The sequence below is a fragment of the Manduca sexta genome, chromosome 12 (assembly GCF_014839805.1).
Source record: "Manduca sexta isolate Smith_Timp_Sample1 chromosome 12, JHU_Msex_v1.0, whole genome shotgun sequence".
Lineage (NCBI taxonomy): Eukaryota > Metazoa > Arthropoda > Insecta > Lepidoptera > Sphingidae > Manduca > Manduca sexta.
Window position 1 is genome coordinate 2,739,313 of NC_051126.1, and position 17,846 is coordinate 2,757,158.

At 35.2% G+C, this 17,846-nt stretch overlaps 1 protein-coding gene and 1 pseudogene across 2 annotated transcripts in view; both read left to right on the plus strand.

Annotated features, from left to right (window-relative positions):
- LOC115444837 overlaps nt 1–17,846 on the plus strand; it is a 102,759-nt gene that overhangs the window by 67,558 nt on the left and 17,355 nt on the right. The window contains exons 2-3 of one of the 2 annotated variants that reach the window (XM_037437883.1): nt 11,042–11,147; nt 16,653–16,764. In XM_037437883.1, the coding sequence (XP_037293780.1) occupies nt 11,042–11,147; nt 16,653–16,764 (218 nt within the window). Of the gene's footprint in view, nt 1–11,041; nt 11,148–15,954; nt 16,042–16,652; nt 16,765–17,846 lie in introns of those variants that run through there. The other variant, XM_037437885.1, reaches the window with a different exon arrangement.
- LOC119189090 lies at nt 11,754–16,111 on the plus strand (annotated as a pseudogene).

Genomic DNA, 17,846 nt, shown 5'->3' on the forward strand with positions numbered 1-17,846 from the left:
CTAGATGTTCTGAACTGGCGAGTGAAGTAAGTACCTACTTTTACAAGATTTAAGAGATGGCTGTATCAGAGATATTAAGTGATAAAGAATTTTATGAAGTAAGTAAATGATTTTTTGATTTATCGTTTTGTGGTTTTATTTATTGTAGGATATAGCAAAATTAGTATATGGCTTAAGGCTCTTTAGTGTGGCGATTTTTATGAGAAACAAATCGTAATTCCAAAAAGGTATGTTTGGAAAAACAGAAACACTTGGCATTAAAAACTGAAACAGAGAATCAATATTAGCGAAGGTTACCAAAGTAGTTCATGTAATATTTCAATAATATATAACAATTACAAGATTACGATAATCGTTAGCAGTGAACTTCACACCTCTGCCACTGATGATTAAAGCTAATTTTAATCCAAACTGTGCTCAAAGTTATTCAGATACCATTTGAAGGCATGAGAACATCAAACTTTTTAATCAAAAGTAAACTTCACTTTATGAAGTAAATGGATCTTTCTACTTCATACTAAAGGCGATTGAAGAACACTTTACCTACTAAGACTTCTTTAAGCTACTCAAGAATTTCTATTCACATCCACTTAAATTAATATCTGTTGAACGGAACATCACTCGGCGATTTTTTTAAATTAAAGAGCTTCTTCTAAAAAATACGATAAAATCTTTACTACATCTTAGGGCTTGTACGAACGATCGTGGCATTTTCTAAACTGACTAAAATTTCCATTTAATTGATTTTTTTAAGTAAAGCAGTTGCTCTCATACGGTAGTGAAGGATGCTGGACTAAAGAAAGTTTTCTAGCAAAAACTTAGACCAAGGAATAGTGAATGAGGTTGCGAAGAATTTGATGTTGGAGGAAACTAGGATAAAATTAGACAATATTTAGATTCGAACAGTTTTTAGTTTATTGATATTTCAGAAAGCACTTTCCATTCAGCAATAACGGGCAACAAACTATCAAAAACCAAATACAAGACTATGGAAATTGCAAAATTAGATTTCAGACTATGAGGTTATTTGGATATTCGATTATTTTAGTTTACTATGAATATTGAAAGTCATATTACATGGTAGTGGTATAATAAATCATGATTTCGTTAAAATATAGTATACACAATTTACTAAAAGCAATATATTTCATTAAGAAAACGGAAATAATGATACAAAAAATTATATATAAAAAGAATATCCTTCAAACTTTTGTAAAGCATAACATCCTTTTATACAAATTACCAGCTATCATAATCACCCTTACGATCAACGATAAATACTCAACCCTTAACGCTAAATAAATTTCAACTTTTATCTGATGGAAACTGAGTTAGCATTTTGGGACCCCCTTTTTATCTCATCTGAACAGCCACAAACGGTTTTCTGCATACCCGCGTTTTCCATATCAAATAATAAATCTGATGTAATTAGATAGCACGGGTCTGAGCCATGACCCGTTTTATGGCCTTTGTTGTTTAATAGCGTGAATTTTAATGATTATCATCAGGTGAATTCTATGGAGTGGGGATTTTATCTATTATGGGATCATCGTCATTGTCATTGGACATCTATTTAGATGATTTAAACAACTTCAACTATTGGAGGTTGGACTTTGATGACTGTAAAGAGTAAAGATCAACATGAAACGGCCAAATCCGGCCACACCACGTACAGACATTATTATCAGAGTTTCTAAGGATGATAAGGGTTGCTAGCAGGTTCGTGGCGTTATCTGTTCTTTGGCGTATCTTGGGCATAACATAAGGGAAAAGATTATCAACGATGAGGTTCTGAAGTTATTACGAGAGGGTTTTGTAAGTGTTAGACGAGACGTTCAAGTCACTCGCCTAATGGTATGTCCATACAATCACATACCACACAAGTAACACTATCTATATATATCAACCTTGTATTATATACTGTCCCACTGCTGGGTACGGGCCTCGTCTACTTCTGAGCGAGGTTAGGCTTTAATCCACCACGCTAGCCTAGTGCGGATTGGCAGACTTCACATTCCCTCAAAATTCTTATGGAAATCTTCTCAAGAATGCAATGTTCTCTCCATATTTTTCTTTACTGTTAAAGCAAACGATAATTCACAAAGAATACATAACTTTTTTAGAAAAGTCAGAGATGCGTACCCTTGGGTTTAAACCTGCCGACATTCGTCTCCTCAGTCCACCCCACTACTAGGCCTACGTAGCTATTTTTCTAACAGCATCTAGATATAACTTTAAATAACAAAGCACTGTGTATTAGTATACGGAGGCTGCTCTTTACTTTTAAAACGATGTAAGTCATTAAAATGCCTAGTAATTACACTAGCTATACTGCTGTGCTAAGCTCAAAAGCGGTATCTCAAAAAAAATCAAAATCTTGATTTTGATGTCTGATAGGTTAAAGAAAAACCCATTCAATGACTTACCTTAATAACGGTATCTTGTTTAGAACTTGTTAAAAAACCTTAAAAGAGTTTTTTCTATCACAGTTTTACATATACAACTATATTTACAAAACTTCAATTATCTCGAAATAAAGTTTCCCTGACACACCGCTTTTCCGCTTAGCACGACAGTATATACCACAGCTGGCTACAATATACATCAATGTTCATAATACTGCTTGGCGATAAACATAGACAACATAATGACACCGTGACGCAGTCTCGCATATAAAAGACCCGACTAGTAATGTACTATAAACCCTCTCACCAACATAACTAGATTCATATCAGAATAGCAATATATTTTTCCACATTTATACAGTCTTCGTGGCCGTATAAATAGGATCCGGGGCCGCTCCCGAAGCGTTCCCGATTGCTTTCCATTACGTCATATAATAGACCATTCATACAGTTTAATGGTATTAACCTCCAATAGAAAATGGGTACTGTAATGAGGTTCTTTAAGTAATTGGATGTTCTGTGTAATTATTGAAACAAATAAAATTGAATTACCTCTTCGGATTTGGTTTGTTGAATTTGTAATTGATGTCTTTTTGGGTTTTATATGCGGGCACAGGAAAGTGCATTGCACCTGATGGTAATTGGAATGGGTCTAATAGAATGTCGACTGACGAGAGATGATTAGTCCTTGACAGTCAATACAAATATGCCTTTTGGAACCGAATATAAAACGGGTGAAGATTTCATTCATTTTCAAAATTTAGAGTTTTATGACGTTTTTAAGAATTGAGAGAGGTTTTGTGTTTTTTCAGCGCAATACTTTTGATTTGATTGCCATGTCGGGTCAAATTTTGTATCATTTTAGACGATTTGCTAGGAACTGGGTCGTAATGAGTAATGTCAAGCATACCGGTTAAACTTTACTTAATGCTTCCGACATGTTTGAGAAAGTGTGATGTATACTGATATGTATATAAGACCGGCTGCCAGACTTCGAGACATTGTGAGCTCACTCTGCGTAGATTAGACCACTCACAGCATAAAATTTCAAAAGTTGTATATTTGTAAAATGTATGTAGATACTATAACTTTGCCTTTTGAATGACAAACACCTCAGTCCGCCCCGGAACCACGAAGGCTGCAGTCTTCGAAACGTCGGTAGAAAATTATAATATAAAAAATCGCAATAAAATCCGTAAATACTTTTATTTCAATATATAACACCATCCATATGGTATAAACGGAAATTAAAAGAAAATTAATTATTACAAATTTATATGAGTTCTCTCAGTCGTAGAAACCCGCGCCCAACAGTAGAACAGCATACAATACAGGATCGATATTATATTATATTACAATTTGGTATATACGCCATAAAGTACGTGCTTTATTTATATTTCACAAATTATAAATCTTATTAAAGAAAATACGGAAGATGAAATGACTTACTTGAAGCTCCATAAAAAGTTTATTCAAAGTTCAGAGCGGCGAACTTTCAGGTACTTACAGGATACTTGGTCGGAATGGGGCTTTTTATGGATTTTATTTGACCTTAATTTAATACTATACTTCAATTTAAATATTATCCGACTTACGATTTTCGGAAAAGGTCCTATTTTGGTTAATATTATTGAATGTGGTGTAATCCCTAGGATTCCTGTAACACAGCATACGTATTTTTTGGTTCGCGGAGGAAAACGCGTTGTCTCCACCCCAACTTTGAGGGTGAGTGGAACGGTTATGTTGGTTTCACCGGTCTTACGGACCAAAGTCGACGCTCGGGAGTATAGCATCATTCGAGCGAGCATTGGACGTTTCTTACCCCTGTATACCCTACACCAGCAACCAAAACCTGCCGTGGCCTTCTTCGGCGCATACGGGACGGCCCCGGGGTATGTTGTACCACTAAGATAGCTGCTCGGAACCGTCCCTGCGTGAACAATATACGTGACGTACAAACATCGGGTATATCTCGCTGATTCCATTGGGAACAGAGCCGATCTTTTGGTCAGGTCACGAAATATATTAAAATATAATCTTAAAAATTAAAATGTAATTTTCTCTTACTACTTAGTAATATTCTTGGGAAAAAAGTTTTGATATTTGTTTTCAATAAATGCAGAAATCGCTAAAAAAAATTGATGAAATTGGGCATAGGGTTAGGCCATAATTTAGATTAACTAGCTTTTCTTTTATTTCGAATTTTTGTTTTATGTTCACGGCATAGTTACCCCGCTGCACCTGATAGGGGAACGTCCAATATAATGTCGACTGACAGATGATTACCCGTCGACAGTCGACACAATTATGCCGGCCTGTTGGAACCGAATATACACAAGCTGATTTCGTAACGCGACGTACTTATGCGAGCCACTATAGCGGGTTTTAACAACTTGTGTACCTATAGTGGTCGGTATACAGGCGGATATAAAATATATCCTACCACCAGCATTTTAATTTGCTCCGTTTGTCGTTAGCATGTCTATGGATCATTACAGTTAACGGCTTTGCACGCGATTGAAGTAAAACACCTGGTTCAAATTAAAAAGTGCCTTGCATCAGTTGCTAAAACACGATCTCAATAATCCGAGAAGCTAAACTATCACTACATAACAAATTATATTTCGTTCAATAAATAGTCTATGAGCAAACTCTGTATAACTTTGTGCCGTATTAATGTTTCGTCATAGATAGTAGGGGTTTTATTACCGGCAAGGGACCAAAGTTAGACCCAGATAAAACTTCATGGCCAAAGTTCATTTGCAATGTAACTTCAGCTACGGCTCAACTTCTGTTCATTGTTACTATAGTCAATAGTTTTATTTTTATGCATGAAAGTTTTTAATGAGATTTTTTATCTGTGTACATATAAACAATTGTAAGGTTAAACTTTTTAATGGTGTGGAAGTGACTGACTGGAATAAGTTTTTGAATATCGAACGCTAATTAAATATTGTGGCATAGTGATTGTGTCATATCCTACTAATTAGCACAATTGCGAAAGTTTGTGAGGATGGATGTACGGATGTATGTATGTTTGTTCCTTTTTCACGAAAAAAACTATTGAACGGATTTGGATGAAACTTTACAGTAATATTGGTTATACATCAGAATAACACATAGGCTACAATTTTTAATGATTTTGTGTAATATGGTCATAATATAACGATACTTATCAAGTAAGTCAGAAAAAAAATACTATCTTGGCGTACGCTGCCTAAACCGTTGGAGTTAGACAAAGATGATGTACCGTAGGATTGTTTATCTTAAATAGTTTTAAATAAAAGTCCGCGACAGCATATATCTACCTTTTATGTAGAAGCAACTATGACCTAAATAGTGAGCCATAAAGATAATTAAATTGGATACTTTTTTTACAATGCACAAGCGGGACTTTCATTCCGGAAAATTCCTTCACGCGGGCGAAGCCGCGAGCAAAAGCTAGTATAATATAATTTATTTTAAAACTTCATTTTTCACTTTTATATACATTTAAACTTAACTCGAATGGACTCGCGCACTGAGGTTTCTATACCAACTTTATAGGTAAATACATTAAGAAATCATCTAACTAAAATACAAACTAACTCAAAGAACAAATTTAACTTCGCCGTTGATTCCTAGACACGGTTATAGCGCCAACCACGAATAACAAGTTTGTAATACTATTTTTTTTTGTTATTAAAGTACATATTTATGTTTCTCAGATTTTTCTTTTACATGTGCTGTACTTTCTTGCATATTTCATGATTTTGTATCAACGAGAAGTATCCTTTAGGTTTTGATTCCTTTGAAATTACAAAATGTGTGATATAAAGTCTTTTGATCACTTTAACAAGTATGTAACCGTTGTATGCGACCGTATTGGTGTGCTTTACCTGTATGTGTATAATATAAGTCAGTTGCGCTAGATTAAGGACACTCGATATACAAGTACAATGAACAGATTATGTAATTCCGTGTTTCAACCAATGGTCAACCCCGCGTACTCCTTACAGTGGTGACCCCTACGTGATCAGTAGAAAATTAGGAGGTAACGACCGTCTATCATATTCCTAAAATACTTTACAGCCAAATATATTCCTAAAAGATTCCTACCATATGTACTGTATTGATGATTTTTTCACATATCAAAGAGATCGTAGATTCGAGTATGCTATAAGTTATATATCAACTTGATATACCAAATAATTTGTCAATAACACGAAATATTAACAAAAACCGCAGATGTATTTCATATTTACCCAACAAGGCACAAACAAATGAAGTGGTCGTATTGCGGCCGCGGTATTGCTGTGTTGTTGATATGAGACTGTGGGCTATACGGTTCATTCCTGACCATTAACCAATCAATAAAAATATAAGCGATATGAAATCAATAAGCATGAATGTTTATGCTTGTGTTGAGATACGAAGTGATTATTGATTAGCTTAAGCCAGCAAACGAGCAAGAAAGTCATTTGTTAGCAATCTCTCCTCGCATAATATACAATATATACCTACAATTCTAGAAGAATCATTTATCTAGTGCTGACCTAAAAAGGGATTACATAGAAAGAAGAACAACCTGAGGAAATCAATTCGTATACTGTAAAATTTTTAAAAATTTCAAAGGTATCCCGTCTACCAACCATTAATAGGTCAACATGATCGACTAGAGACCTTAACCTTTTTAGTAGGAGAGGGTACCAGGTATTCCAGTGCATAATTCAGAGCTAATACTATAATATTATAGATCACTTAAAAAGGGGAAACGGAAAATGTAACTAAATAACTTACTTTAATACCTATAATATCACGGTGCGTGTTATACAATCCGGACAGCATCGGTAGCATTTTCGGTACGCAGAACGAAACCGCTCTGAGGAACATAGTAATCAGCTTACCCTCTATCACATCATGGGCCGGAATGAATATGAACAAAAGTAGATACCTTGGTGGCAAATCTGCCTACCCTGTCAGAGTAAAGGCGTTATGTAACTCTCATTCCAGTATAACCAGATAATATGATTCTGAAATCAAAATGGCCGACATTGTACAAATCTTCCATAACTTTACACTCTCATATTTATTGAAATGTCAATACAAACCTCGTACATCTTAAACAGACTGAATGCCCAACATACTTGTTAGTCACTTTGATGTATGGCTGTTTGGGGGTGAAACTTTCCCGCAAAAATCCCCACGGGCCGTACAACGCGGCGGTAAACAAAAAACTGACAGGTTTTGTTGGCCTCTCAACGTGGACATACTGTCGCGATGGTTGGATAGCAATTTGCAAATATTTTATTGTATCGAGATGTAGAGATAGAAGTCGGCAGTGAGTATTATAAAAGAGGCAATAAGAAGTAATACAGTGAAAGAGCTATAGAAATAAATATTATATGATTTAATTAGGGTAAGACTGTATTATAGGGTAATAGTGTTGCTTGAACTAAAACGAATGCAAATTCAATCAACAATTTGCTAAGTGACTATAACAAGATTCTATTTTATATTTAATGTGCAAATTCAAAGTCTTTTTAGTATTTTTTATTTAAATTATGTGGGTTTATTGGTGATCCCTAAAGATAAATAAGAGGAGAACCGTAAAGTATTATCTTTAAAATTTTTATCAATACGAAAATTTTGAATTTCGTTTTAGCAACAGAAATTAACATAGCAACTTGTAATAGGGAACAGATTGTATTACATTAGAAGATATGCTTCAGGCTGTATTATGCGTGTTAGAAAATATTGTCGGATTTAACAGTAATATTAAAACAACGAGATTACTCTGTGAATCGGTGTTATCCTAACTCAACCTACTCAACAATATTTAGGCAACGAGATATCATCGAGTAAAAAATCAAACACACATCACGACTTTTTCCTTGACAGGGTAGGCAGAGATGCAACCAGGGTACCTACTTTTCGTCGAGTGCGTTTCATCCCATAATTTTATTGGAGCGAGTCTATCGCTAAATGAGCACAGATTTAGGCATAGGACTGATACTGAGAGAAACACCTTATACCACTTTGCGAGACCCGAAATTCAAAATTGGGACACCAGAGCAATGTCGATCCACGCGCACAATACAATTACGTCACCGAGGGTATTACCATCGAAATAAAATACTTAGAAATGAATATCACTTATTGGCTGTAAGAAATAATTGGTTAACTGCGGTTTCGTAATTATTCGACTCTGACGTCTGTCTGTCCAACCTGTGACGATTCGTAGCTAACTTGCTGATTTTCTATGTATGCGATGTATTTTTTAAAACCTAGTATTCTAAATGATATTAAAATAGGTGAAATCCTACTTTCTCCTATCTTGTAGACAGATGGGCTAAGTGTCTGATACAAAAAATTAAAAACTACTGTGTATTGTCTGTAAGCTGCTATGGTTGTGTCATTAGAATTAAGGAAGAGTTTAAATATATATACCCATAATCCAAATGAGGGCCATCAATATTTCTTTCGCCGAAGAGGCGCAACCTATAGTGGGCAAATTGACTCCTCACACACTTTTAGAAAAACCTACTGTGAGTGACTCTGATACGAAGAAAAATGCTGCTGTTGGTAGGATATATTTTATATCCCCTCGGATAGCGACCACCGTTCATAAGGTGTTAAATCCCGCTATAGTGGCCCATGTAAGTGAGTCGGATTCCGGGATCAGCCTGTGTATATCCGATTCCAACAGGCCACCATAGTTGTGTCGACTGCCGAGGGGCAATCATCTCTCGTCAATCGACATTCTATTGAACCCCACTTCTCTTACCATAAGTCAGGTGCAGTAGATTCATTTTGCCGTGATTATAAAAAAAATGTAACATGAGCTACAGTCATCTCACTACTCCATAATATCAGTAAACTTTGATTAATGATTTCTTATGTTTACGCGAATGTTAGACTTCAAGACACTGTGAGCTCATTCTGCGTAGATCGGACCACCAACAGCTAAAATTTTAAAAATGTTGTATAATTGTTAAATGTAGGTAGATATTGTAACTTTGACTTTGCGGATGAACAACACCTCAGTCCCCCCCGTGACCATGAAGGCTGCAAAGTCTTCGAAACGTCGGGAGAAAATAAAACACTAATACCGCGATAGAATCCGAAAATTAGTTTAATTTCAAAACTTTGATTATTTCCCCTCATTGATACAACTTAAATTGCATCATCCTAACTACAAATCCAATCATTTTAAGACATGACTTTAATGTAACGTACAATAATTAAACTCTAGCAACAAGTTTCATTATAACTTGCATAATTTGAGACAAGCCCTTGGAACTACACACCTGATGCTCGGATGACAGATGGCGGCAAACTTTGCTCAATGTATATCCACTTACGAAACTTGTAAGCTTTTATCTTGCTTGAATTATTCATGTTGGTAAGTTCTTTGAGTAAGTGCTGCAGGCCTTGTGTTAATAAAAAATAGTTGTTACTTTATTGTAACGCCAACTGTGGTAAAGTATTTTCCAGAAAAAAAAGTGATATAAATTAAAATATATAATTAATTATGGGAGATCAAGAGTTTTTATAAGTAAATACTGACGAAGTTATAAACTTAACAATGGCAATTTTAGTTTTAATTACATCAGAGGAATAATTAAATATTTATGATTTTTTTTTATTTATTATGCAAAAATAGAAAACTTAATCTGTTATCTTGCAATATAGCTAATTTTAGCTTAGCAAAGCTGTCAAGAATTTCTCAACTGTGAAAGTTTCTGTGTTCGTCATAAATATTTGAACTCTGCTCGCTGTTATCAGTAAGTGCAACTTTATAGCTATGCCCTTTAATTTTATTACCGCAACATTACTTTTAAACCATTTGCGAGAAAAAAAAAACTTACCTAAAATACTGCTCCACAGTTCAACATTTCAAAGGTTATCTCAAAGCAATACATTCTTCTCATGGTAAATCGCGCCAAATGTCCGCCATCCCGTCTGGCCGTGTGTACGCGCAATAGTTTGAAACTGTTGAGTTTACCACAGCCGGCAAAGTTGCGGCACTCAATTCTTGCTCAACATTTTTTGTACGTGCGGCGCGCTTGCAATCGCGCAGATGCCCTTTTAAAAGCTTTGGCTTTTTGCTCGTCAAAATAACAATATGCTGGATGTATTTTGTGTCTGTATTTTCGAGGCTTTGCGAGAGAGAATTAGATTGGTTGCTGTTGTACTGTGTCTAGAATGGTAATTCAGTGTTCCTAACATTTGATTCTTACATTTTTTTATTGATATCATTTCCTAAATAATTAAATTCGTCATTGTTGAATTTCTGTTTCTTATTATTATCAACTTGTGTGAATTAAAACGTATTTATTTTACATAACCACATATTTTATCAAATAAGAAAAATCTATTATGAATAATATGAGTGTACTCAATCAGATACAAATGTATTCTATTATACGGTATAAGTCATTAGTTTTTGTAATTCCTTAGAAAGAATACATTAGAGTTTGAGGTAGGTATTAAAAAGAAATTTTAGAGAAAGAAGACTTTTTTTACATGACGTTATTCAAACTTTAGAGAATCTTAGTAGATATAATTTCCAAGGATTTTTAAAGGAATTCGAAACGTCTCTACTACTGCTAGTCGACTATTAAAATGGCACTGATGTTTCTGTTTGTTGACAGATGCGAAGCGAGACCACTGTAACAAGACAGTGGAAATTTACGACGACGTGTCGTCACCTCCTGTCACCCCTGAGAATTTTGGAAGACCACTAACTTGTTCATATAGGTAAGCCACGATGAGTATGTTTAGTCTATTTTTTTATTGCTTTGAATGACAAGACGAGCTTGCCGTTCGCCAGATGGCAAGCGATACGAAACCATAAACAGTCCGAGTCCGAATAGACCGCCCATAAACAGTAGAAACACCATCCAACACCTTGAATTACAAAGTATTATTTAGTATTCCACTGCGTTTGTCATCCTCAGACATGAGATGTTAAGTCTCATTATGTCCAGTAGTAACACTGGCTACAATGTCCTTCAAACCGGAATACAACAATGACTACACACTGCTGCGGCAAAAATAGACATTGCAGTGGTATCTACCCAGGTGGACTCTCACATATGAGAGACCTACCACCAGTAAATTTTAAGTCAGCCGTAATGGCAAGAAAGCTTAAATTTTAGGAGCGACCCCTATTTATATATATTCCTACTTATTGTGTTAAAAACCGAAGATCAGTCTCCTTTTTAAATTACATAGAATAAATTCACGTATTTATAAAATATCTACATTATTTGCATTTATTATCTGCTTCTGTGGCGCAGATTAATATTTAGAGTAACTAAACGCTTACGGATTCGAAAAGGATCCGTTTCCGGCATCAAGACAGTTAACACTACGGCAATAATTTCCTACAGAAATCAAGTGAATTCAATTATTTATAGTGATCTTTGGATACAACCGTCATCGGAAATCACTAGTGAAAGTACTGTGGAGTGTTCGCAAATAATCAGATTTATACAACTGGCGGAGATTATCGTGAAATTAGAAGCACAATATCATGATTTGATTTGAGGTTAGAATAATTTATTAGACATTTAGTACAAAAACGTCAAATTGACAGCGGCACACACGTCACGTCTGACACTATAGACAGTGTTGCCAAACGTGAAAATAATTTACCATTTTTACAATAACGTTCCAATCTACGTTAATAAATCTTGAAATCAATACTATGGAAGGTCAATTTCAAATATTATTTGATAAAATGAAGATCGAGATGCAAAACCAAACTGCTGAATTGAAGGATTCTATCACAAAAAGCATTATGGACAAAATGGAAGAAAAATTAATCCCTTTAGTGGAAGAAAACAAAAACCTAAGAATCAAAGTGGATAATCTAGAAAAAGAAATAGAATACCTAAAGAGAGCGGAGAGGAGTAACAACATTATAGTATTTGGCTTAGAAGAAAAAGAAAAATCCTCCTTTGAACTACTACAAAAAGTAAGAAGGAATCTAAAGCATGACATAAACATTGATGTAGAAGACTACGAAGTTAATAAAATCCATCGTTTAGGAAATAAAAACAAAGAAGGTAACAAACCTAGGCCGGTACTATGTTCTTTTGTAAGTAACTGGAAAAAGACTGAAATCATTAAAAATAAAAAGAACATAAAAAGAAATGTATATCACAGAAGATTACTCCAAAGAAGTGCTAGAAAAGAGGAAAACATTGCAAGCGGAATTAGTTAAAGAGAGGGAAAAAGGGAATATAGCATACTTGAAATATGATAAATTAATAGTAAAAGAGAATAATAGTAACAGCCAAGAGAAGAGAAAACGAGAAATATCTACGTCACCTTCTTTTTTACCCTCTTCTTGCAACAACCAGCCTAAAAAACCATACACTATATCTTCATTCAAGTCAAATAGAACAAATGCCTTTGATTTGATGCGGACCAGGTCGAGCTCTCTTTCTAATATCCCTGATACCTCGAATATAACAACTGCCAAACAACAATAGCAACTAAATATCGGCAAACGGAAACCAAAACCAACCGAAAAAACTAACAACAAAGAAACAAGAAAACACCACCCTCCCCCAAGCCGACTGGTCCTCGTGGGGGAAAAAGACCAAAACCCTCCAACAAGAAGCAATAGCAAAATTCAAAACAAGAATCATAACAAAAACCACAACAACAACGAAAACAACAACATAACCAATAACAACAACATAACCAATAACAACAACAAAAACAAAACCAACAAAAACAACAACAATAATCATAACAAAAATTTTAAACAACAAAAATGTAAAATATTTATAGCTGCTCTTAACGTACTTACCCTCAAAAGTGAAGAAAATCTAACAGAACTAATGTATGCATTAAAAGACATCAAATGGGATATCGTAGGCTTGAGCGAAGTGAGAAGAATGGGCGAAAATATTATTTCTTATCCAGATTTCATACTTTATCACATTGGCGAGACCCCAGGCCAACATGGGGTTGGATTTATTGTTAAAAAACATTTAGCAAAGTATGTAGAAGGATTTGTGGGAATCTCAGAGCGTATTGCGATTATGAATATAAAACTACCCGAATATAAAAATTCTTGGTCCATTGTTCAAATATATTCACCTACAGAACAGTCGAATCTAGATACAATAAACACATTCTATCTGGATTTAAACAAAGCGATCGAACAGCACAGCCACAAAAATCTTATTGTAATGGGCGACTGCAATGGACAAATTGGTGAAAGGCGCCCTGGAGAAAATAATATACTAGGACCATTCGTATACAGCGACAAAACCAGAAGTAGAAATGGAGAACTTATCACGAACTTTGCACAAACTAATAATCTTACCATATTAAATACCTTGTTTATGAGGAAGAAGAAAAACATGTGGACGTGGATCTCACCGGATGGTAAAACGAAAAACCAAATCGATTTTATTATGACCAACAGAAACAGACACTTCACTAACTTCACCGAAATCAACAAACTAAATTTTAACACCAATCATAAACTTATCAGAGCGGAACTAGTAACAAAACCAATGAAAAATCCAAGACCAAAGCAAGACCCAGCAACTCTAAAGCTCGGGAAATATCAGTTAGAGCAAATAACAGTGTCTCTGAGAGACCAACTAACTAACTTCAAATCCATCACACAGGAACTAGGAATACAAGAAAAGTATGACTGGTTAGAGAACATAATCAAAAGCAAAACCCAGATGCAACTCACGACCAATACCAAATTTCAACCAAAAAAATGGCTAAGAACAAATACTGCAATGCTACTAGAAGCAAGAAACCACTTAATAAATGCTAGGGACACACAAGACAGAAGGAAACATCTAACAAAAATTAGTAAGGAAATCAAGGACAGCATAAAGAAGGATAGGAAACAAAACAGAATGGAAATAATAGAAAAGTACATAAGTAGAACGGGAGGAGTCAAAAAAGCATACAAAGAACTGAGGAAATCAACGAATTGGATCGTTAAGATGAAAAGCCACAATGGGAAATGGAACCACTGCCGAACAGACATACTAGAATCAGCTGTATCCTACTACAAAGAATTGTACAAAAATGACATAAAAGAAAAGGAAATTGTTCTGGTAGAACTCTCAGACATTCCTACCATCCTTCATAGTGAAGTAGAGAAAGCTATAGATACCCAAAATATAGACAAAACACCAGGCCCTGATGGGATAAGTAATGAAATCCTGAAACATAGCAAGGAAGTTCTAGTCCCAGTCCTTACAGAAATGTTTAATGACATTGTAGACACTGAAATAATACCTCAGCAATGGACAGAGTCTAATATTATCCTCTTGTACAAGAAGGGAGACAAACATGACATCGGAAATTATCGGCCAATCAGTCTCATGTCAAACATATACTAGACATTCGCTAAAGTCATCTTAAAACGGATTGAAAGAACATTAGACGAACACCAACCTATTGAACAAGCTGGATTTCGTAAGGACTTCTCGGTGATAGACCATATCCACGTTGTACGTCAAGTTTTGGAGAAATACAATGAATACCAACTAACATACTATATTGCATTCATCGACTACAGCAAAGCATTTGACTCTCTACTACATAACAATATTTGGGAAGCTTTAATGGATCAAGGGATCGAACATAAATATATTCGATTAATAAGGAACGTATATAGAAATAGTACAGCCAGAATCCAACTAGAAAGGAAAAGCAATCCATTCAAAATAGGGAAAGGCGTCAGACAGGGAGACCCGCTATCTCCGAAATTATTCTCAGCAGTACTAGAATCAATCTTCAGGCGACTCATTTGGGAAAACCTTGGGATTAATATAGACGGTACATCGCTGACGAACCTAAGATTCGCGGATGATATAGTATTATTCGCTAATACAGCCGAAGACATAAACAGAATGATTGAAGACCTTGCAACAGAAAGCGGGAAAGTAGGCTTGAAATTGAACCCTGAAAAGACTAGAGTGATGACCAATGGAAACAAAATCAAGATACAGTTAAAAAACACTGAAATTAATTACACGGATGAATACGTATACCTGGGACAGCTTATAACTCAAAAAGAACATATGACCAAGGAAGTAGAGAGAAGGATCACAAATGGCTGGAAGAGATACTGGAGCTTGAAAGAGGCTATGAAAGACAAACAACTTCACATTAACATCAAAAGTAAATTGTTTAACACCTGCATACTACCTGTCCTTATGTACGGCTGTCAGTCATGGGCCCTAACCCAGAAAATGACAAGTAAACTCGCAACCTGCCAATACGCTATGGAAAGGAGTATGCTGAATGTAAAAAAATCAGACAAACTGAAAAACCGTGTCATTAGGTATAAAACAAAAGTCATAGATATAACGCTGAAAATCAGAAGACTCAAATGGAGATGGGCAGGGCACATGATAAGAGGCCGTGATAAATGGAGTAAGAAAGTAACAGGATGGTATCCTAGAGAAGGTAAGAGGAAGAGAGGCAGACCGCAGAAAAGATGGGATGATGACATCAGGGAAGTGGCAGGAGTGACGTGGAACAGAGTGGCACAGGAAAGAGTTGAGTGGAAGAGGTTGGAGGAGGCCTTTGCCGATTGGCAAACAGATCTACAGAAGATAAACAAGAAGCAAATATTAGATTAGAAATATTAGATTAAGTAAGTTTGTATTGTATAAGAATATTGTTTTAGGTTAAGTTGATCTGAATAAAGGGCTTATTATTATTATTATTATTAAACGCTTACGGATTACGTTGCATTGGAATTTAATACAAATATTTGTTTGATTCGCAAATTTACTGGTGATAGGTCTTTCATGTGTGAGAGTCCGCCTGGGTAGGTACCACCGCAATGTCCTCGCTACCAAGCAGCAGTGTGTAGTCACTGTTGTGTTCCAGTTTGAAGAATATTGTAGTCAGTGTAACTACTGGATATAATAAGACTTAAAATCTCATGTCTCAGGATGGCGAGCGCAGTGGAATACCAAACAAGACTTTGTAATTCAAGTTGTTGGTGATTCTACTGTTTATGGGCGATCGTAACGCTTACCATCAGACGAACGGCAAGCTAGTCTCGTCATTCAAAGGAATAAAAAAAAATTGTCTAGGCCTATAAGTAGGCCTTGTAGTTGCAAATACTGTTAAATGTATTTATTATAAGATCCAATACTACGCCTTACAATGAAAATGAAGTTAGACTGGACTAGTTACTTCTAAGAAGTGGAGTTATTAATCCAATTTTCCATCCGCTGATATCCTGTTTGTTCACAGGTTTAGGGCGTTTCGAGGGTCACCAAAAGACTGGATATTGAGGATAAGATTTAAAAAGTTCAAAGTTGGGACACTGATTAATGGAACTACGTGTCATAAAGGATATATGCAGGTAAGGATATGTGCACTATAATCTTTATAAATACAAAATTAGTGAGGGACTCATGACAATGCATGTGATGGTAACTCTAATATGTTAGACCATATAAACAAAGTTGGTAAACATATAGGGAACCATGTAAATAAGGACGGTATATTTCATATTTACTATAATTATATTGGCCTATTTAATTACTTCTTTACAGTTTGCCTTCAGGCCCAAAAGTAATACTAGTCTCTAATAGTAAGAACGTCAAAACAAATTATTGGCCAAGCGAAGCGAAAGGTACTTCTTGAATTTATATTTATATACCTGACATTCACCTTTGAAGGGTTAAAAGGAACGGTAAAACCGTATGACCGTTTTTCAGATGCATTAAACATAAGTCACATCCGAAGAGATATTCTACAAAAACTCCGGAAGCTTTAACCCTAGCTGTAAAAGTCAGAAACACGACAAACTGCAGCTCTTTAAAAAAGAAATTAGTCTTTGTATTCTCAAACCGGAAGCTCAGAACGGTCGGAAGGAAGTAAACAAAAACAAAAATCCCCCCTATAAACTCGTGAAAATTGTTCAAAGCTGAAAAGTACTACTAATTGAGTTTGCTCGCGCTTCGCCAATTCCACTAATTAATTTTTGAACTTGGTTGACGGCTGGTGTCGCCATGTTTTTCACGCTGCGATAGACGTTCTGTGCTGGAATTTTGTAAAATTGGAAAAATTAATTAACGCAGTCGAGTTATAAAGGTGAAATTGTTATAATGTTTGCTTTTTCGATGGTTTATTTGGTAAAAGCTAAGTAACTATTTAAAAATGGAATAAATTTATGATGTTTCAAACAATATAGTATGGTACTATTTTCGTATTTTTATTTACATTTTACGATGATTCGTTGGCATTTGAAATCGTTTATGAGAAGATATGACGACGAAAGACCTCTTCTATCCAAATCGTAAATTAAAATACGAGTTAAATAAAGAAAAAAGTACTTAAACAATTTTTCTACTATAAAGTTTTTTATATTTAAACCTTTTTTGGAAACAAAAGAAAGACAAGCATATCATAAGCCTTCATTTATTAGATATGCAGCACGAT